Here is a 22,643-nt window from a genome sequence, read left to right as displayed (position 1 = left end):
TTTTATATTTCATATCGGAAAAACTGAAACCCGGATCTTGGAAGAAAAAAGAAACAATAAGGTTGCGTTTGTTAGAGAGGATTGGTTTGGATAGGATAACTCGCTATATTGGAGGCATTTTGAAGGATAAAATAGAAGATAACTTTCGTACTTTGTTCAAGTTGAAAGTTACTCATGAAGAAAATGTATCCTTACTAGTCCTCAAGTTGAATGTTCCCCCGAAGAAAAGTCATCCCTTTTAATCTTTACTATTTTTGTGGGGATTCGTAAGAATACCTTTTCTTCGTGAATAGCCTTCAACTTGGACAAAATGTGAAAGTTTGCATCCATTTCTTCCCTTAAAATGTCTTCAATATACTGAGTTATCCTATCCGAGCCAATCCTCTCTTAACAAGGGCCACCTTAGTGAATAACAGAAAAGGCATATGCAATAAATTTACAAGTCTATGAACAAAAGGATCCTTCATCTTAAGAAGTCAGAAGTCAGAACATTATATTATTTTTCATTAGAATTACACCCATAGAATGTTTTTACTGGGAAAATTAAGATTCTATTGGTTACAGAAGTTTTTACAGTTAACCATCAATAAAGCTACTCATAAACTCAGGATTTACATCTCTCCGCATTCAGCAATAACACAAGCTAGTTTAGGGCGATTGTTGGGTCCTGTAGCCACATTCTCAATCTTCCTAACAACCAAAAGACCATCTCCAAGCACTCTCTACATAAAATTAACATAAAGAAAACGTTTGTCAGTACTACCAAATAATTGGAAGGTTAAACCTAAAGGCAAACAGGTAATTTAGGGCCAGGTGACAAAAAGGATAAATAGTCAATGGAAATCTCTAGGACAACATATGCGTGTTTGCTTGCTCACCGGTGTGTGGACTTTTGGTTCCTAGAATCATTTTATGCAAAAAGTTTCACAGTACAAAATGACTTGTATCTACTCGGGATAAGTATTATTAAATTCTCATTCGGGATTGATGCATGGTAATACTTATTATGACTATTGATTGTTTTTGGCAACTAAATAACAAATTTCTCTTTGATTAGTATAAGGTGACTTGTATGTTTGAGTAATATAATGCATTGTTGACAGAAGAGAAAAGGATCATAGCTTACCCCGAACACAACATGTTTATTGTCAAGCCAGTCACATTTCGCGCAAGTGATAAAGAACTGAAGTGCAAAAGCAAACAAACATTAGCCACAACTCTGTGTGTGTAAGAGAGAACCAAAGAGAGACAGTTTTGTTTTATCTTATTATCAATAAGAAGCCATAGTTATTGAATTACCTGGCTCCCATTTGTATTTGGTCCACTATTTGCCTGAAAAGAAGCAAAAGATTATATTGATTCAGCGTCAAAAGTAGAATTTCATGTTGGAACTGAAAAATATGTGTCTCAGTTTGTATGTGCATGTGTAAAATTTCCTGCTTTTGGACAGGATCCTCAGCCAATCAAAGAATAAAATCTTACAAGAAGTAACAAATAATAAAACCCTAATACAGGTTATTAATTTTGGGCGTACACCTATTAGGTTAATGGCCATTGGAATCCCATCAATTCCCATTCTTCTTTCCCTGTTCTAAATGAATATTGCAGCAACCTAAAAAAAGGTTGAGGATAAGAGAGAAGGACAAAAACCTACTGGTACATAAAGGTCTGCCAATACAGAAATGCCGAAAGACCAATGAACATGTTAATAACACTACAGAAACAATTGAAACTCATACTCCTTCCAGAAAACCAGGAATGCCGATGTGATATGCTAATATTACTCTTCAAAAGTTGGATCTTCCATTTTGAAAGACTCTCACCCAAATTTCACCCAAAATCAAAGGCTGGTGAGACTTTAAACTCCAAACTCACTCGCATATAAGTAAACCAAGGCCGGTGAGACTTTGACATAAAAGGACCAATCACTAGCAAAAGTACAATTTTTTGTACTGCCAAAGAAAGGTTGAAAAGGTACAAAAGCTCATCATTGTAAATTCAAATAGAAACTAATTTTTTTGTATCTCCGAGTACAATTTTGTAGTATTGAAGGACTAAATAAAAAGCTTAACCCATTTTAAATTCTACACACATAGAGATTCTAGTGCACATGGGAATTGTAACATGAAGGTACGGTAAATCAAACAAATGTTTGATAGAATCCAAAAGTAAGGGAAAAACACAGCAAAAGTTATTGAATACTGAATGCAACATGAAAAATGCATACCATTGACAAGAGGCCAGGACCAGTGTGTTTGGCATCAAAAGTCTCGTCATCAAACTTAAGTCCATAGATGGAAACACATCCACTACCATCACCCTGCAAATCAAGATCTTCATTATAAAAATCTTGTAACAAGCGGAAAAAAACTTGAGCATCAATAATTGTTAGTAACATCGATGTTTTTATGTTTTATTGTTTCAGAATTATGTTGACACCAGATCAAAATTTGTTATGACCAGGGCATTGCACAACCTCATGAATGAGTACAATCTCCTTTATATGTGTACCTTTTAGTGTCAAAACACTTTAAGCTTGAAATAACATTTACCCATTTTATATCCAAACGATATCTTTTTTAACTAAGAAAAGAAGAATACTATTGTACGTAGTGTTGTGCACTGATTAGAGATGAATGGGGCAGAAGTTACACATTGAATGTATTACAAGAACACGGTTAAAATAGTTTCGATTAAAAAGACCACCTAGCTGATAATAGGTATGCGTATTCATATTCAGAAAATGGTAACAAACCCACAATGCCAACACCTTAAAGAATCGAAACGGCATACGTAAACAAAAGTAGATACTGGTTGAAGAAAGAGGAAAAACCTTGAGAAAGTCACCAGCTTGAATCATGAAATCCTTAATCACCCTGTGGAACTGGCACCCCTTGTAACCAACTGGCAATCCAGCTTTTCTGCCAATTTACAACATCCAATTCAAATATTTTTTACAAAATCCAAATAATTAGTAAAAATCAAAATCCCCAAAATTGAGGAAAAAAATAATGGGTTTGTTCGTTTGGGGCTTGCTCTACCTGTACTCGCCGGTGCAGAATTGCCTGGAACAAGTAAAAGAGAAGACAAGCAAGCTCAATTAGGAACGAAACGACGGCGTCTTAAACGAAGTGGATGACAAAAGAGGAATAGTAATAGAAAGAGAAAGCGAGGGAAAATGCCTGAAATTCTCAGCGGTTTTAGGGGCAATATCGGCGAAGAGCTCCATCTTGATGCGACCGGCGGGTATGGTACCGATGGTGATGTCGAAGAAGACGATTGGGTTTTTAGGGTTTGGAGGCCGCAGATGCCACTCCACTCCTCCCCCTGCGTTCCCTCCACCGGACGCCATTGAAATTGATACAAAAAAATTCAGAGAGAGAGAGAGAGGAATCTGAGTGCTTTTTGACTTGGCTGTTAGAGAAGGTTTAAGCTAGGGTTTTATTATGGGTTTAAAGAAAGAGGGAAAGGGGGGGGGATTGATTCAGTCCAAAATCAACATTGTTAGTTACACTTTTATTTGTTTACAGAGGCTAGTTACATGTACACCCTCTCAAATTCAACTCGAGTCTTCATGTTAGTGTATTATCTTAGTGTGTAGTGTCATGTTAACCGATTAAGCTAATAAGTGATAAAATTTAAACTCAGTGATAAACTTTAAACCCAAACATAATCGGCCAAAATAACGGGAGTTATGACTTAACTCAACTAGCAATTCACATTAGTGAATTCTTTTTTAAATAGTTATATAAAAGGAGAACAATTTATATGATATATGTACACTACCCCATGACATCCTATGCCAATAATATAAGAACGTGCAGGCATACCGCATAAACTTTTAAGCTTAAAAACAAGATGGGATTAAGCTTTAAAAATAAAATGGGCTTTATCAATACACCGTAGTTTTTTTTATTTTTGGTCAATAATCAATACACCGTAGTTAGTGAACAACAACCAAGCCCTAAAATTGGCAATGAATTGTAAGCTAATGTTGTACATGGGTGAATTGATTGTGAAGTTGGTCATGAAGAAGTTGTTTGATTAATTTATGTAGGGATTTAGAAGGGTTGATACGGATGGATGGGAGTTTGCTAGTGAAGGGGAAGAGATTTTTTAGTGTGTCGAAAATGTGCATTAAGTGTTATAATATAAGTGATTATATATTTTTTAGGAAGTGATATTTCAGTGGGTTGGAAATACGACTCGGTACAACAAGTGTCATAATATAAGTGGTTAGATATTTGGAAGGAAAAAAAATTTACAACCACTTATATTATAACACTTAATGTACCAAACTATCCTCGCACATTTTCTCTGATGAGGAAACTAATAGGCTTAATCAGGATTGATTAATGTAGTAATTAAAAAGGTTAGATAATTAGGTTGGGTTTTCTTAAAGCTTCATGATGGATTTGCAATAATGTGGTTTAATTCGTCTTTGACGAAAATCGAACCTAATACATCTTACTAACAAGTAAAGAGGAATATCACTAGACCGTAGCACTAAGTGACAGTTTAGAAACTAATTTTGAATGTATGGAGAGAGCGATAAAAAAAATACGTCTTTAATTAGCATAGAGATAAAAAAAAAACATGTGTACGAATAAAATTTTCCAAAAAGTATGTATGAGTGACTTGTGATCGTCTTTCGTTGTCCTCTACAAATGTCTATTAAGGTTTAGAAACAGAGGATTATGATTGTCAAAATAAACGCCTCCAAGAGCGATATAATTTTTCCGTGATATGTTCAGAGAAACTAGTCACGGAAACGCAAGGAGTAAGAGGAACGGCGTAATCACCTTCGTTTGACAGAACCGTCACCCGTCAATCCCGCAGAGTTACTCTTTCCACCGGCGGTAATGTAGACAGAAAGTGCATTGCGTTTTATTTGCATCAGATATATGTTTTACTTTCATATCTTAAGGGAAAAGATATACGAATCCGAAAAAAATACAGATTTAAGATGTAGGATAGCTCGTATTACATTTACATAAGTTACATAAACAAAGATAAAAACAATGAATTAAGCTTTACATTTCCAAAGAGGACTTTTCTGAAGAGCAAAGTTAATCCCTACGCCGAGGACTTGGGTATCTTGTACTGTTTCTTGAGGAATTGAGAGGCCTCTGAATCACCTCTGTGACATAATACTCTCAATAGGGTCTTAGAATCCGCCCCTAGTTTGCTTCTACTACCCTGCATTTCCAGGCCACCAGAAGACTTCAAGTCGTCGATCAGTTCTCGAGTCTGCAAACAGAGCGAGTAAAAAGAAAAGGGACCCAGAAAAAAATGGACGTCAGACAGCTTATGTTCAATGTTATACCAAGATAGTAGACATTATCATGATCAAATGTTAAATTTTGCGAGAGTTGCGTGCTTATGTGTGCGCATGTGTGTGCATGTGGTCGAGCTACACATTAAGCTTGGCGATGAATGCTTGTTAGCTCCTTGATCCGCTACATCTTACAATTTCTTTCCAGTCAATAAGAATATTGTTTGTGGCTCGTTCTACAGTTCAAAAAGATGGCTATTTCTCTCTTTCTCCCTTTCTCTCCTTTAGTTCTTAGCAAACCAACTCGTTAAATCACAGCAAGAGGAATGTCAAAAAAATGAATCGGAAAATGGCATCTGTCTGATTGAACACTTTGCGTTTTAACACTTATTCCTATTGGCAATAGAATAGTATAATGCCTGAAATAATCTGATTCACTTGTAAACCTTCAACCAGAGAAAAGATGAACTAACCTCGTAGCTGTATAACTTTACTACATCCCGAACACGTGCTACCTGATTCTCAACAACTCCTCGCGGAAGCCCATCTCCTCCAGAGATGAAAAACTCCTGTTTTACATCCACAATGACACAAATTAAGAGCATGTTTACAAATTTGAAAGTCTGAAATCACACAAAGTAGACAAGTCTTGGAGAAATCTTAAGACATAAAAGAGACCAGTTCAATTCTTCTTTCGCCACATGAATTTCAAGCAACTTTCAAATGCCTCCTTGAGTAAATTTTTTTTGAACACGCATGGAACAAGTGAAGATTAAATTTGTGGAGATAGGTTATGCAAGTTTGCTGTTTGACTATCTATCTTCATTGTTGTTGGTATTAAATAGTGGTTGGCCTATATTCTAACAGTCCGTGCCTTTAAGAAGCAAATCCTAGAACTAATCCCAACAATGACAACCCCGAAATGCAGGTTGATTCTCACATGTTGGGCCGGGCACTCCAATGGTGAGGGGTTGTCCCCATGTGAGGACAGTTAATAACTGTTTGCCCACAATCTAACAGCTTAAACCTTTGAGAATAAGGGTCGACCAATAAACATTCGTCACTTCCGATATTCAAAGGGGCACAAAGCAGGTACCTTGAGGACCTCCAAATCTTCTTCTAATAGCTTTGCATCTCCCACAGAGAAAATTCGTGAAGGGCCACCATCTAATAGAACACGGAGTAAACCATCCTGGTAAAAGAGCAAAAAAATTAAACATCCAGTGAAATATACATATTACAGGATTTCTGACAGATTTGTTCAAAGAAGCAAGGGTGTGGAGGAGACCAGTGTTGCCTGAAGGAGACTTGTCACAATGCGATCCCTGAGTGGTTCCACAATTATAGCACACAGTTGACTAAGTTCCTGCAATAGTTGTTTTCAATATCAATAAAAAAAATTACATGGAAACAGAAAAAGTAGTTGAAAGGGAACTAATAACTGAAGAATAACATAGTTGACTAAGTTCCTGCAATAGTCCGTTTTTACGTTCTTCTGAAACCTTAGCAATATTGTAAAGAACTGCTAATTATTCAACCCTACCAAGGTTGATAGAGGACGGAAGTCAAAATTGACCATATGAATATCCAATTTTGATGTAGTGCGAGCATGATTCATATCATCAATAACCTCCAACACAAAAGTTATGTCATGTTGATTGTGCCATGTCCCAACTACAACTACCATTTGAACCTATTATTCAAGTTGAAACCCTACCAAGGTTGATAGAGGACGGAAGTCAAAATTGACCATATGAATATCCAATTTTGATGTAGTGCGAGCATGATTCATATCATCAATAACCTCCAACACAAAAGTTATGTCATGTTGATTGTGCCACGTCCCAACTACAACTACCTTTTGAACCTATTATTCAAGTTGATGCATCTTTCTACTTGATGAGATTTAGCTCAAACCTCCAGGGCACCCTCAATTTAATGGTTAGACTGTACTACCACTATGCACATGACAATAAAATTAGCACGTGGAATTATATACAATTTAGGCGATAGGGGTTCAGATGAGGTAAATTCATAAAGGGTGGAACATAAATGATATGCAGTGTGATGAATACCACATAAAAATAGGAAAAAAGCTTCCGAAAGGGATAAATCTGACCGTATCAAGTGGTTCGTACACTGCTTCAAACCTCGAAAGAGAAACACTTGGTTTATATAAATTGTCAATAATTGGTTCCCTCAAATCCCAGAAGATAATCTTAGTTCCTGCAAAAAAAGTTGCTAAATTAACAAGTGATCTAGATTTCCAAGGAATTGAACATCATTTAATAATGAAATTCTTGTACCAGTGAACTGGCAAATTCGATCTATAGCAGCATTGACATCTTTTCTACTGCCATCAAACGTGTCCTTTTGGGTGAAACTTTTTGACTTCTCGTCCATGGATTTCTCTACAAACAAGAGGTCAATATATCAGCCCTCAGAAAGATTGCAAGTAAATAATAGCATATGCATTTCTCAACCTAAACTCTTGTAATTGGAAAGATATCAATTAAGTATAAAGTTATAAACCACTTTTCTACACATACTGATAAGTTTTTGGCGGGGCTGCTTCTTCGTCCATCGCTCCCAAATGCTATCTTCCAACTTATTCAGCTGGCTGATTGCATACTGTGAATAGCACAAATTATACCAGACTGTTTTAGACAATCTTATTGGCAGTCAAATTACTATACAGAATAAAGTATATGGTCAACAAACAAACAAACATAACAGACGTGGTGTAAGAAACGAGATGACCTTCAAATATGGATGCAACTAAAGGTCATTAGCATATTATTATAACAGAGTGCCATCCTTCCATATGAAACTTAGGTCTCATTAGCATCCATGTTTTTACTGGAAAAGTATACATCTATTTCTAAAGCCAGCTCCGTTATGCCTGTAGATTGGCCAGTGCTTCTTCAACAAGTTACAAGAGAAAGATATCACTTTGATTTAATTTTGATCCATGTACAAGGATGGAAAATATCAAAGATTGGCAGGCAGCATTTAAAGATTCACATACATATAACTAATCATTTTCTAGGAAGCGTACAATATAAGAACACAAACATTATAAGTTCATGGGAAGCCTAGAAGAGCTATGCTTAGTTGCATTTAACACTAATATCATTTAGAAATTCCGAGAGAGAGAGAGAGCAGGTTCTTAACGAAAAGAAGCTAAAGCTGAACTTACATGAAGTGTGTTTAACTGAACACAAAGGGTTGGAGTCGTTCTAAAATTAATTTCAGTAGACCTTCTCTCATCAGGCAGCCTAGGATCAAATAGTTCCTTCTTTACAAAAGCCTTTATTCCAACTTCCTTCCTGTATCTTGTAAGAATGGGCACTGGTGGAATTAAATCCTCCTTGGTAGCTGCATGACCAAAATAAAAATTCAAGGTCCACGTAGGTAGAATAAGGGCAGATGACAAGGAAAAAAAAGGATAAAACCATTTGTAGCACGGAGAGAAGAATGAAAAATCTTGTTTGCTTAATATACACAGTTGACCATTACTGGTACTCAGACTTTGCTAGTTGGAGGTCCCGGGTTTGAAACCACAAACCACAGGACCCACTTCTTTGTTCGTTTGCAAGGGGCACGTGAAGAAGGGTTTAGCTTCACGTGCATGATGGGTTGCATATGATGAAGGGTTTAGCTTCATATATAGAATTGACTCATTCCTTAACAGCTTAATTTTTTGGGGTCCAGTGGTAAAGCAAAGAACAATTGAGCAAAATAAGTGTTACACTAATATCCACCAAGAAAATCAATTAAAAATCAATTATCTATAAGGCCAGATAAACAATTTTTGGCAAGGGAATATAAGCGACATAGAGTAAAGGAAACATGGAAATTTTCAGTACTGTGACAACACACCATGACCAATTTAGAACTGTACAACTCACCCCTACACGATGATATAATCACAAGGGAACACAGGACTTAACCTACAACCTTTGTGATGTTGGAAAAATGAAAATGAGAAAAAGGTTCAAGGGCAAATGAAGAGCTAGGATCTCTATGAAATTTTCTTAACTCCTGCAAATCCTCAAGACATAAATTATGGGTTCTTTTCCCTTTTGTAAATTTAGTTCTCACAAATAGCACCTACCCAACTTGTCAATGACACGATTAGCAAACACTTGAAATGCATTGTCAACCCCGCGAAACAAACCACTCAATTCTGTAGGCCTCATTGGAACCTTGAGATCAAAAAATTGGTCAACAGTCTGCACGAAGAGATGTTTACACGGAAACACATCAGTATTGTTAGAGGTAAGGTAACTGACCATTGCCAGAAACAAATAATAGATTTGAATACCAAATCCAACAAGTACGTCCAAACAATAAAAAAAAACTGATTTATCACTAAGTGTATGACATGTTTGTTATATTTATACATATGCATGAAGTAAAATTTGGTGGCCTCCAATAGGAATAACTGACAATATTGTCAACTACCCATGCAATTTTGTTTTAAAATAAATAGGTAATTTGTTATAAAGACATGCAGGTATAGTGGTATACCGTATACACATAGGTAAGTTATTATAAAGACTACATCTAAAAATCTCCAAAATCTACTATATACAATACCATACCCAAAAGAACAAAGTCATACCTCCTCGACAATCCTAAATACTTCAACGATTGAACTCCCATGCCGCTGTTGAGGCGATATTGGGTCCCACCTCTGTCAAATGATCACATGAATATAAGAAACTCGACAGAGGAACAACGAAGTAGGGAATGTAGGTTTTCAAGATGAGAACAAAAGATAAACTAACATAAAATATTCAAAAATAAATAAATAAATGATAATTGTAACTTTTACCTCTTGCTGAATAGACCGTTCAACCCAACCTAAGATCCTCCCAAGTTGCGAATTGACCCAACGCATCACCAATGTTCCAGATATAGATTCAATCTAAGATAATATAAGAAGCTTAATAAGAAGATGGTAAGAAGCAATGCAACTGGTGCTACATAGTAAACCAGACATCTTGTTTGCATCTTTGTAATTAATCAGCTTTAACTTAGCGGAACCAAGTCTATTTTTCAATTGTGTGTATCCATGACTATACACTATCAGAATAAGTTCACTTTGAATTTTGAAACTAAAAAGAAATAAGGAAAAAATGTAATGTAAGAAAATCGAGCCACTCACCTCGTATGGAGCTATTTTCCTACAGTATACATTTGCAGTTTCCTCTCCACAAGCGGACGTAATAAGTTCCATAATGTATTGTTCAAGGTTGTCAGCTGCCGGAAATACAGATACTACATCTTCCGTCAGATGTTCAGCAGCACCAAGAAAAGGTTTCTGAAATAACACATTAATACTAAGTTCTCATCCACCTAAAAAAATACTGTATTATGGACAAAATATATGTAAAATGTAATTCACATTATGAAACAGCATATAAGCTTACCAACTTGTTGCCATAAATCCTATGAAGGAGTGAGGCTGAGACAGCAGTTGCTTGTGGATGCCTCTGGGATAAAATTGGCATGAACATGGTTGCATCTTTTTTCAAAAGTTTCTTCGTCTCTTCCGCAAGCAATGCCAAAGGATGTTCATGCTTTAAGTCTGATTTTTCAACAGAATGTAAGATCTGTACAACGAGAAAAAAGTTGAAAGGGAATACTTAAAGCCATGTTTCAGCACAAAGTTTTTAATGAAAAATTAGAGTACATCAACATTGAACTTCAAGGGTTATCAACAGGTCTGGTGTGCAGTGTGCTCGTTGTTATATTATATATACGCATATGAGTTCAGTGAAGAGTGTGACCATTAGATAAATTGTGTACTGGACGCTAAACAGATTTAGCCACAACAAAACACGACAGTCTGTTATATCCAAAACTTAAATGCTTTCAGGAGAAACTTAGTTCACCAGTTTAACAACCAATGAAACATAGCAACTGCAGACTCTGTTACTGCTGCATAATAAGAACAAACATCAATCCTAAAGGAGAAAAGCCATGATCCACACTGTACAAAATAAGAGCAATGGGGAAAAACATGATTCACATTCTCCTCAGATTGACATAAAATGCACAATGACGAGAGATGCAAATACAAGGCCTTCCCCTTCCCGTTCTAATACCTTGATCATTGATGGTCTACAAAAGTTCCAAAAGCTTAAGTTTAACATTAAGTTTCATCTTTATGAAATACTAAGCTTGCTAATACTACTTTGTCAGCCAACAATCTTATAAAATCATCTGTAACACTTACCCTTGTAAATGCGTTCTTAATAGAAGATGATATATATAATTCTATCTGATCTCGATCTGTGTTGGAGGTAGATTGCAGCATTGCCTATCAAAAAAGAAACTTCAGCTTTAAACATTTTACAATTTGACAATACATTTGGATTTCTGTCATTTTTATTAAACCAAAAACAAAGGAGAGAAGAAATCCAGAAATTGCAGTTGAGGAAAAATAAATTTCATCACACAAGAAAAATAACTTCAAAATGTTGGAAAGTGATAATAGTTTTATTCTACAAAAACCATGGAGCTCCTCGTCATGTCACCAATTGGTGAAAGTGGTGATGGGTCCCACCACTTCACCTGACACCTTAGCAGTGCAAACGAAGTTTCTCCCCACTGATGAGAAGCCAAGCATTATTCTCTAATACAAGTCAAGCACAAAGTTTCTTTTGAGTCTACACATACTGCTTCAGGTTCCTCCAGCAGAAGTCTCCGAGCAATCATCGCAACTGCTACTATATTCTCCATCAGACCTGGCACCTATAATGTACATGAGAAGTTTAAGAGAATTAAGTCGCAAAACTATCCTTGGTAAAAGTGACTAAAAGTTGAAGAGAGCTGCATAAAGTATATGCATGAGTATATAACAACATGATAGATCATGCAAGCAGTGAAAGGGCACAACGCATATGGTGGTTATTTCCAGAATAGTAAAAGAACAAGCATACAGAGATTAAAATAGTTATTCAACAAAAGCTAGCATCTGCCTGACAAAAGAAAAGATCAAATTAAGCACAAGGTCCACACCCAAGTATAACAGTCCTAGGATTTTAGCCTACCTCGGCAAAGTGCAGATGGTAGTCTCCTAATTGCTTATCAGCCCACTTCTGAATTGGCAACAAGAATGACTGTAAGAAAGATAAATCTTGGTACCCCTGATCGCTTTCAACTCTACAATGCAAACTCTTCAAGTGTGACCTCTCCTGTGGTCCCCGTTGTTCCTTCAATGGTATTTTCTTTAACTGTTCAATGGCATGTTGTAAAATTCCTTGCTCACTAGTAATAACATGCTGTGATCACAGAACCAATATAAACTGTGAATGTGATGATTTTGATTAGCAAGAATTTTCTAATGGAACTTCCACAAAATGTTGATGAGAACAAACAAAAAGGAAACAGAAGAAATAGAAAGAACACAACTAGCTGAACAAAAAAATTCAGAATTGAAATGAATAAAAAAAAATTCTAGAAAGGAGCGAATCAAAGAAGATTAGAGGGTAGATATTTGACATAATAGAATACTGACACAAGAAGCCACTCATCAAAGACATTCAGTGATTCCACTGTGAGTATCTTTATACTTGAAACCATCTAAAAACATGCATGCATGAATTTATGTACCTATATGACATATTTGTAGTAACCATCTAAAAACATGCATACATGAATTTATGTACCTATATGACATATTTGTAGTACACTGCAGTTCTCCAAGGAAAGAGTTACCAGTTCAAAAGTACAAGAAGAAATGTCAATTTGTTAAAAAACAAAGCTGAAATCTATTACCAGTGCCATTCAGTGCAAGTTTCAAGATGCTCTAGGTATACAGTTATAAAATGTTGGAAATACATGAGGTTTCCAAAAATATGAAATGCCAGCAACATGGATGAGAGGTTCATGTGAGGGAAGAGGAGTGCCTCCCTGTGTAACTCAAAGGCCTATAGGTCTGAAGTGCCTCAAACTAAAGGAAAATTATCATCAAGATGTTATATAACTATATATGGTTTCTGCATACTGCACATATGTATCTCTGTGTGCGTGTGAGAGAGAGAGAGTCCTTTGTAAGTCCACATCTTCCAGTGAATATACGAAGAAAAAAAAAATCTTTCTAGAATATAGATTATAAACTCTAACAGTATGAGACATGTCAATCGTACCCTCCAATCTCCATCACAAAATGAAGCTATAAACAATTACATTATATAAGAAAAAAAATCTTTTTTGTGGCTGTAGGACATTGCAAATAGTAAATAACTCTTGTGGGTTTTATACCTGACGGAACAAGACCCATGCATAGCAGGTGTAATGAATGGTCTCCGTTATTCCTAAAACACGCCATGTTGACTTCAAGAGCTCGAGTATTTCTTCCACTTCCTGAAAATAAAAATAAGCTAGAGACTATGAGAGGCAGAGAAAAAGCCTAGCTTCTGAGTTCTTCATAAATTTCATATCTGGTGACTTAAGAGTATTTACAACTGGTGCCTGCATATAATGGACAATGGCTGTTATTGATTTTGATGCTTGTGTAAGGTTAAGTAATTTTTCACATTTGATTTTTTAGGTAAGAGCTGAGTTATAGACTTTTTTTCCTCACAGAGGCAGTACTGGAATATCATAAATTGTGGACAACTTTGTACTTGGTATTTATAAATTGTTGCGAGTCCAGAAATTCCTCAGACTTCCAGGAGTCTTGGGAATTAAATAAATCCATGTGTTTAAGAAGTAGTTACCTTAAATGGATAATAATCTTATTACTACTACCTTGGTCTAAGACTATAGTTTAGTCAACTATACTTCGGAGCAGCGATAGGAACTCTAAAATAATCATCCTACAGATAAATTGTGCTTAAGAGGAATGCAGTATGACTGATTTGGAGCGCCAATAAGAATTCCCTAACACCATTTGTGAAGAAAGTTGAGGTTCCACCATAAAACCAATTGGCAATATGGAAAGTAGCTCTACTACTTATAAGCACATGCAAGGCCCCTTCTCCCATCAATGTGGGATTCATTCTCAACACGCCCCCTCATGTGTGGCAAATTTTCAAGCCTAACACGTGAACAACACAACCCAATGACGTGGAGCACGTGTGGCCGTTGGGTTTCACACATGGGACAACTAGCTCTGATACCATGAAGAGAGTTGAGGTTCCACCATAAAACCAATTGGCAATATGGGGAGTAGCTCAACTACTTATAAACACATGCAAGGCCCCTCTCCCATCAATGTGAGATTCATTCTCAACAATTTGAACTTTAATGTTCTATCTCTTTCTCTGTATGATGTTCATCTTGTTAGAACAGACCCTGGTTTTTCTCTTTTATCACCTCTTCAAGATTATAACTCTTGTTCCTTTCTTACCCAATTAAAACCCTCTATGCCAACATTCCAAAATATTATTATGAATGGGTAACCTTTCCGTGCTGCCAGAATTCTGAAAGTATCCTTCTATGGTGTCCATCAGTTTTCAGCCATCAAGATTCAACCTTTTCACTAATAAAACCTTTGGACATTTCTTTCTACAGTTCCAAGCCTTGAATCTATAATTTTTTAACCCTAACTCGATAGAACCCACCACATACTCAATGGTTTCGTTTCCTAGATCACCCAACATCACTATCCAGTACAGCAAACTACAACTATTTTGCTGTACAACTTCTGAAATCTGTGTTTGATTGCGATACCAAGTTGACACCGAAAGTACGCAACAAATCCAATTTTCAAAGAATTAGCTAAATGTCATATTCAGGGTTGTTTGGTAACAGATTTTTCATTGGTTTTTTGTTTTTAAAGGGGGAGGGATGGATGAAGACAAAATGTTGGTGAAATCATATCTGAAAACAAAACAAAATACTAAAAGCAATTCAAAATAGTTGTTATTTCACACATTCACCTGCATTTATCCCTTATTTCTTCTTCCTCCCTACCTCTTTTCTAACATACATTTTCCTCTAAATTTAATGAAAAAGAACCTAAAACAAACGCAGAAGTATTACTGAATGAGCCCCAGGTACCAGTTAAATTCAAAATTTCAAACAGAATGGAGATCCAACTCCAGAAAGCTTCTAAACCTAACCAATCAAGCAGAAAGCGACTTGGCAACATAGATGAAAGCACTTCTTTTGTCGATTTAAATCCTCCTTTGGCGGAGTCATGCTACCATTGCCAAGAACAAAAAGTACTAACCTCAGTCAGCTTTCCCTCATCCAACATATCAAAGACACTGAGAAGCAGTTTCTCATACAGTCTAACGTTCAAGTGATAACCATCAGCCCAGTGGCATACTTCACCAGTTAAGTCACCACGAGCAGGCCTCTCAGCAAGTGGAGTGGCAATCTCTCGAAGAGTTCTCAAGCATTCTGTTCTTTGGAGTTCACCCGTGGATGGTGGAAGAGACTGCAATCAAAAGAGAAGGAAAAAATGGACATGGAAAAAAAACAGATACATTAAACACTAGTAGAAAGCAATAAATTATATCATGAATACTATGAAAAGATATAAAGGAAGTATCCAGATAAGCAAAAGAATAATGTATCATTCATTTTTACTTTATATATTATGAAAAGTAAAACATTTTGATTTGTTAAGGAATCAGCCAAATCTCTACATTTTCTTTAACGCTCCAGGAACAAGTCAGAGCCTTCAGCAGAATGTACAAATTCAATTGACCAATTGATAGTTTATGAATGTGGCCAACCAGAAAGGCTTCTAATTTAACAACTGGCTGATTTAAGGCAAGAGAACTCCTTTTTATGGAAGAATAACATTAAACTCCATTTTATCAACTCAACCTTTCAAATCAACGATACCAAAAGGATAACCGTTTCCAGATAAACTATCAATAATACCTTGAAATGGGTTTAGGGTTTAGGCATGTTTTGGTTTAGGGTTTAGGGTTACTGAAGGAAGTGAGCTGTGTGTTGGGCTTGCTAGTGTGGGTATAGGAGCAATTTTGGAACACGTGGTGGGTTTTCTAAGAAAAAGATAAGAGTTTTAATTGCAAAATGTGGTTTATTTAGAATGCAGGATGAACTCTGGGTTCAAAATCAAATAGAAAAACGTAAACTTTAAATGTCTATTCTCATAATAGGGCGCATTGCAACCATTTAGACAAATAGAAGACGCACCTCAGATTCTTCAATCTTTGCTAAAAGAATCCTAAACTCACTCGCCTTGCGTCCAGACTCCCCAAATCCAACAGCAGGGAAGTTAAGAAGCCCCTCCTCCAAAATATTCAACTGTGACAAAAAAAAAAAAAAAATTGAGAATTTCTCAATTTGGATGTTGTCTACAGATATGGTAACCCTCCCTCCAGTTTCACCAAATAGGACCAATAAAACATGCCAACAGAAAATGAAGGAGACTGTAAGGAATTGAACTTACCTGCCTATTCTGCCACCGTATATACGCCTTCTTGTCAGAAAATTCCGTTCGTGAAATACAACATAAAAGTTCCAGAGGAACTAGTATGGTATCCATTCTTTTTCCCACTTTTCCTGCTAGGGCATTAAGCAGCCCTTGCCTAGTCCTGATGTCCATTGCCTCAGATATCTGTGCATTCGTAAGTATGGCCAATAAGAACAAAAAGAAATACAATTCAGCACAATGGAGCATAAAGAACCATGTCAGCAACCAGCAGGATTTCAAAAATCCTTCTGGCTGATGCCACATATACTACAATCCAAATTAATGAGCAATAGATAAGGTCACTCAAAGAGGAATAGATTCAGTATGTACCCAAACATGGAAAGAAATAACTGATCCTCTTAACAACTTTTACGGTACATAGCAGCTCGAAGTGACGACCACCAATGCACTACAAGATATGCATGTACCGTATCTAATTACTGGCCTACTGTTAAATATAATTATAATATTATACATCACAAGTGCTAGGAACTAGCAGAACCCGATGATGATATGGTCCATACTCCATAGAACTGAGAAGCTTATACATGATAATTAACCATCAGTTAATTAACCCTCCAACTTCAAAAGAAACATAAACTCCTTCGTGCTTACATAGTTTTTAACTACTACCGTACGGGCTTGTTTAGTACTCTAGACTGAACTGTACAATTCAGTCTGACGCAAATGTATAGTTTGTATTGTATTAACCTTACTACTATATGGGGGTACTGCACAGGACTAAGAGGCCGGATATGCTGTACTGTGTCACGTATTGTAATGTTTAAGAGGACAAACAGGACTATACAAACATAAAATAGGTTTATAAAAATAATTTTATTTAGGAAATGAATATGCCCGCGAACATATTTGTAACTACCATTAATAAATAAACATAATTAATTTCTAAGTCTTATCAAACACCATCCATGTGATAGCCTCACAAGTACTTCTGAAAATCCATATGCCAATTGCGTATCTAATTGGGATGATGGGGAAGTTCCATATTTATAATACCAAAAATTAACTCAACTATAAATGGAGAGGAAAGGAAAAAGGAAACAGAGTGGTATTGCATTTTTTGAAAAGTAAATGACTACTAAATACCTCCATTTGGACACGCATGGTCTCCAATAACCCAACCAGTCCAGGGGCTCGTTGAGACTGGCTCAAAGCATTTTCATTTCTACTTCGTCCAAGTTTCCTCATCAGCTTGGACCTTTTGTCTTTCTTTTTCTCTTTTGAAGGCACAATGAGACCCCTGTTCAGACAGAGAGAGGGCAAGCATGGATGGTGTCATAACAGAACATTCAAGGCATTACAAAGTATTTGCAGACCAAATAAGAAACTGAAAGTATACCCTGAAGCACCAGCACATGCTAAAAGGACTTCATATGCAGTTTCACGGAGACCATCTTCTGTGATAGCTGAAAAAGAAGAAAAATTATGACAACCATGACATGTTCCAGTTTTCATCAGTCAACCTAGGAGATGGAAATGCAATCTTGCTGCTGATTGCCAAATGTTCGTCGGCTATCAAGAAAAAGCAGACAGATCTGTCTGTACAGTTACCACAGTATACCCGTAGATCAGTTACTCTAGTCTATAAGACTATGCCTTTTTAGTACTTCCCAATTTTTCTAATATCTAACAAATATATCCAAATTTCAATAATAGTTACAAAAAAATTGTGGGGTACAGATGGGTAGTAGTTATAGATTGAAATATAGCCAGGGCCAGGCCATAACACACGTTTTCACTCTTGAGTAACACACCATATAGGTATGGAACAATCTACAGAAATTAGTGTTCCAGCTATTTTGCACCTTGGCTCCACACAAGACACAACACTAAAAGCACCATATCCACCTAGGCTTTGAAATCTAGTACCTGTCTTAAAAGAAGGCAATCCAAGAGCAAGATCAGCAGCATCATTTCGTGTCCTTCGTGAAATGAGGAGACTGTCAGCCTCATCAATATCATCATCCTCAAAATCTTCAATATCATCTACCGTAAGTTCCTGAACTTGTGTAGAGTTAAAAGATTCTGATTTTGACACGCTTAATGCATCTGGAGATGAGTCAAGGTCAGGAACAGATGATATGACACCAGGAGGCGGCACGATAACAGGAGGCGGCACAAACTCAGGAACAGGAGGCGGTGCCCTTTTTGGAGGAGAACCAGAAAAGTCAGGATTCGTAGCCAAAAAGAATTCGCCAGCAGAACCTGTATTGTTCTGGTAAAGTGGAAATAATCAACAGAAAACATATAAACAAGCAAACGAAAAATGGAGGAAATGAACATGACAATAGGCAGAAGATTACTGATTAGGAATGAAATGTTTGTGAATATCCTAATCCAAATTACAAAAGAAAACAAACTAATATATAAGTTATGTATTTAACTGCAACCCAAAAAAGAGGAGTACAAGCGGAGGAGCTACAGAAGACCATTTAAATGAGAATTATATATGCATGACGGGTCTTAATTGCAATCCACATTACTAAATTTCCAACCAGATTCAAATTCTAAAGCTGAAAAGGAAAAATATCCGCTAATCCAAACAAAATAACTCACTAAATCATGTCATAAATTGCACATACCATTTGGGGCAACCCAGTATGGTCATGGTAGTCTCTAATAGCTTCCGAAAGTTCAAGCATTCCACCTACATTGTAACAAACAGTCAGTGTGTGCAAACAAAGAAACTACAACTCGAAAAATCGACAATAAATAAACGCAAGAAACCACCTTTCTTAGCACAATTGAGCACATAATCAACACTGACTTGGTCTAGATCCACATCATCCAGCGTAACCGCACCGGGAGGCATTATAACCTTCTTAATCAAGCTACCCGCAAGTATAAAATCAAGAAGTAGGCGCCTGTCGCGGCGAAACCGCTGTAAAAGCTCCACCGCATTTTCCCTGTATTCGATCATCAAATTGAAGTTCATTTCTATTGAATTCAGCTAAATTAAAGAATAAAAAAATACACATTTCCAAAAATTAATTAGTAAAGCTTAACACTTACTCGTCCATCACGAAACGATTCCAATTATTCTACCTGTGAAAAAAAATAAACCAGAAAAGCAAGAAAGCTCAAGCATAGTGCAAAGTTGCGTACTTTGCTCTGTTTGGCAAGCAAGAAAATGAGAGAAAAAGTGATCGAACTTGAGGAAGAAACTCCATTTCTTACCTCAATTTTCTCAGCAACCAAACACTGATTAGCGCATTGAGTTTGTTTGAGTGAGTGAGAGAGAGTCAAAGAAGGAGCTGAGAGGAAGGGAAGTGAACCGGCGTAGTTTTTGGTCGGTGTTGAGTTGGGTTTGGGTAAAGCTTGAAGCGGAAGTCCAGGCAACGGGTTCTGAAGGCGAAGAAAAATCCCTGTTGGTCAGATTTGGATCTCAAAAGTCTTCTTTTAATCATTTAATTTTGTTTTTTAACCTTTTGCTGCTCACTTTATGCGCTTATTTCTTATCAAGTAGATCCGTCTGGTTAAGTAAAATAAAAGTAATTAGTGTCACTTAGTACATCCTAATGGTATTCTTCTCTGTTTGTAAATGAAATGTCTTAAATTTGATTCTCGCTATAAGCGAATTTGAACACATTATTGCTAACCTATTGTGAGGCTAAACTCACTCCTTCCCCTTTAATGTAGATAATATCATTTGTTAAAAAAAATAAAAGTAATTAGCAGCATTTTACTAATGATGTTCACTCAACATTACAAAATTATCTCAAGTAATTATCAGCATCGTAATAACTAATTACATAGCAACTACATACGGTTTAGCGATATTTTTTTACTAGCAAGTAATAAGTCTCAAGTTCGATTCTTATATATGTTATATATGTTTTGAGTTCAATAAATACCATAAATAAAAAAAGGAGTGCAATGAGAGAAACGGGAAACATAAAAAATAACTTTCTTTTTTAGAAAAAGATGTAAATAGAATGTGAAAATGTGAAGTGGCAGTGACATTAGAACCTCATGGTCCATTATAAAAAATAAATAAAAAACCAAAAACCTAGATGGTGTGAAATGTACATGGCCTTTCTTAGGTTAGAAGTCTAGCTAATAACTTAATTATGTTGCTAAAATTTTGACTGACTAATTGGTTAAATAATATGAATTAATGAAAATTCATTTGTTTTTAGTTACATTTGAGTGTATCGAAGTTTAAGACGTAACCTACTCGCTACACTCACCACCAATCTCACACCCAATGACATAAAAAAATCCAATTAAGATGTGAAAAAAGCGAATTAATTTCATTGCGGATGCTATTAGTAAATTCGGGAGATCCATTCAAGGAATCCTTACCTAATTGAAAGGGATTCTATTCTACCTTGTCAACCTTTTTCAATTATCACATTCAAAACAATTTGAAATAAGTTAAGGAAAGAGTCATTTCAATTCCATTTGCTTTGTGCATAACATACATTAAGATTTTCTCTCTTTTTTAAACAAAATAATGAAACATTCAACACCATAATTCATGACCATGAATAAAGGAATGGATTTCTTCCCAATTTAAAAAAGCCAACCCATTGTCTCAAGCGTATTCTTCTCCACTCGCAAATAAGACACCTAAATTTGACTTGTAGCATAATGAGGAATTGTTTCTTACATAAAAAAATACATAATTCCAGTGAATTATCCAGTCCAATCCAATCCAGTTTTAAGCACCACATGTTAACTTAGAGAGCACCACTAGGATTGGTGGGCACTCTGAATCTTGAATAAATAATGCATATGAAACTCACATACATCAACGGAAAGAAACATTTCAATATCCCACAACATTATACATACCATAGATTTTGACAACCCTCCTCCTTTATCCGGGCTTGGACCGGCTGTGCCTAATAAACATTAAGACATAGGCGGAGTTGCTATGTGTCGAGGCAGCTTCGTTACATTTATATGCATAAAATCCAAGGACGTTCGGCCTTGTCATTTCCCCAATCTTGCTTTTTGGCCAATGCCATTCAACCGGCGGCTAAAATTCACAATGTATCCTTCGCGATCATGTTCCTTGCTAACATCGGCTCAAAAAAAAAAAAAAAACGTTTTATCCAAAATTCACTCCAATTCGAATCGAAAGGATATTATGACGAGCTTTTCATAGCATCTGCATTAGCACGCGACCGACACCATAAGGGCGATTTGCACAATTTAACCTTCATTCGACTCATTACAAGCACGAAGTGCAAGTTTACACAACTCGTGGTGCCCAAATTTAAAGTTTGTTTTCATCAAAAACCCTAGTGAAATTACAAGTTTGATTTCAGAAAATCCTACCATTTCTTTATTGTTCTGAGTAACCACACACTCCAAAGTGTTAGTTTGAGGATTAGAGACATTTTTGGTCACGTGTTGTATTGAGATATCAATTTCGGTCCATGTTTTTCAAGTATTTTAATCCGTTAACAATCTTGGTCCTTTACATCAAATTGGCGCAATCATGCAAGAGCTCAAAGACGTGAGATATACACAAGGAAGGAACAGTTGTGTATTTGACCCTTTAAAATTTAAAACTCGTTTCACAGAAACCGAAAACCAAGATTGATAAAGGATTATAACACAGAACCAAAACAAAATCCAATCAAAATACATGAATAAAAAAATGTATGGAAAAAGTTAAAGAGACCACATTTTTATACCGCACTAGCGTACCATCTGATGTAGCAAATAATGTGTACATGCCACGTCAACCAATGACTGTGTGCATCACTTACCAATTACCACATAAAATGGTACAGCAATGTGATACACATGTGATCTCCCTAGCATACTCAAAAATATATATAACCCTTCATTTAAAGAACATTCTTGTTCGCTGATTTGGTTTGATTTTTTTAGGGTAACGTACATTTCACACCATAGAGGTTTGTAGTCGGCTTCAAAATGGATCATGAGGTTCCAATTTTTTCATATTCCACCCCGACC

General features: G+C 36.2%; 2 protein-coding genes across 2 annotated transcripts; both read right to left on the bottom strand.

Moving 5' to 3' along the window:
- Nucleotides 1-447: 447 nt before the first annotated feature.
- On the bottom strand, nucleotides 448-3,633 carry LOC103438599 (peptidyl-prolyl cis-trans isomerase CYP22-like). Its single transcript, XM_008377129.4, has 7 exons — nucleotides 3,183-3,633; nucleotides 3,042-3,065; nucleotides 2,834-2,921; nucleotides 2,228-2,320; nucleotides 1,300-1,332; nucleotides 1,127-1,183; nucleotides 448-722 (listed from the first exon to the last, which is right to left on the bottom strand). Exons 1-7 carry the CDS (start codon nucleotides 3,350-3,352, stop codon nucleotides 612-614), a joined length of 576 nt encoding a protein of 191 aa, XP_008375351.1. The 5' UTR covers nucleotides 3,353-3,633; the 3' UTR covers nucleotides 448-611.
- A 1,304-nt stretch (nucleotides 3,634-4,937) lies between these two features.
- On the bottom strand, nucleotides 4,938-20,139 carry LOC103438600 (protein unc-13 homolog). Its single transcript, XM_008377130.4, has 27 exons — nucleotides 19,887-20,139; nucleotides 19,722-19,754; nucleotides 19,440-19,615; nucleotides 19,292-19,356; nucleotides 18,579-18,924; nucleotides 18,049-18,115; nucleotides 17,796-17,949; nucleotides 16,665-16,832; nucleotides 16,409-16,519; nucleotides 15,468-15,677; nucleotides 13,553-13,654; nucleotides 12,340-12,570; nucleotides 11,966-12,040; nucleotides 11,523-11,606; nucleotides 10,714-10,896; nucleotides 10,449-10,604; nucleotides 10,116-10,208; nucleotides 9,903-9,974; nucleotides 9,393-9,510; nucleotides 8,475-8,653; nucleotides 7,825-7,906; nucleotides 7,582-7,686; nucleotides 7,395-7,501; nucleotides 6,564-6,641; nucleotides 6,372-6,467; nucleotides 5,749-5,844; nucleotides 4,938-5,250 (listed from the first exon to the last, which is right to left on the bottom strand). Exons 2-27 carry the CDS (start codon nucleotides 19,727-19,729, stop codon nucleotides 5,077-5,079), a joined length of 3,336 nt encoding a protein of 1,111 aa, XP_008375352.3. The 5' UTR covers nucleotides 19,730-19,754; nucleotides 19,887-20,139; the 3' UTR covers nucleotides 4,938-5,076.
- Nucleotides 20,140-22,643: the final 2,504 nt, after the last annotated feature.

The sequence above is a fragment of the Malus domestica genome, chromosome 07 (genome assembly GCF_042453785.1).
Source record: "Malus domestica chromosome 07, GDT2T_hap1".
NCBI classification, from domain to species: Eukaryota; Viridiplantae; Streptophyta; class Magnoliopsida; order Rosales; family Rosaceae; genus Malus; species Malus domestica.
Note: the sequence above shows the minus strand (reverse complement) of the source record. Positions and strands in the feature narration are given on the sequence as shown.

Excerpts from the sequence above, each read along its gene's own strand:
- LOC103438599 (XM_008377129.4), bottom strand. The coding sequence starts at position 3,352 with ATGGCGTCCGGTGGAGGGAACGCAGGGGGAGGAGTGGAGTGGCATCTG. Across the intron at positions 1,333-2,227 it reads GTCCTGGCCTCTTGTCAATG|GCAAATAGTGGACCAAATAC; the intron begins GTATGCATTTTT and ends GCTTCTTTTCAG. Across the intron at positions 723-1,126 it reads ATAAACATGTTGTGTTCGGG|AGAGTGCTTGGAGATGGTCT; the intron begins GTAAGCTATGAT and ends AATTTTATGTAG.
- LOC103438600 (XM_008377130.4), bottom strand. Across the intron at positions 13,655-15,467 it reads ATGAGGGAAAGCTGACTGAG|GAAGTGGAAGAAATACTCGA; the intron begins GTTAGTACTTTT and ends TTTTATTTTCAG. Across the intron at positions 6,642-7,394 it reads TGTACGAACCACTTGATACG|GAACTTAGTCAACTGTGTGC; the intron begins GTCAGATTTATC and ends CAACTATTGCAG.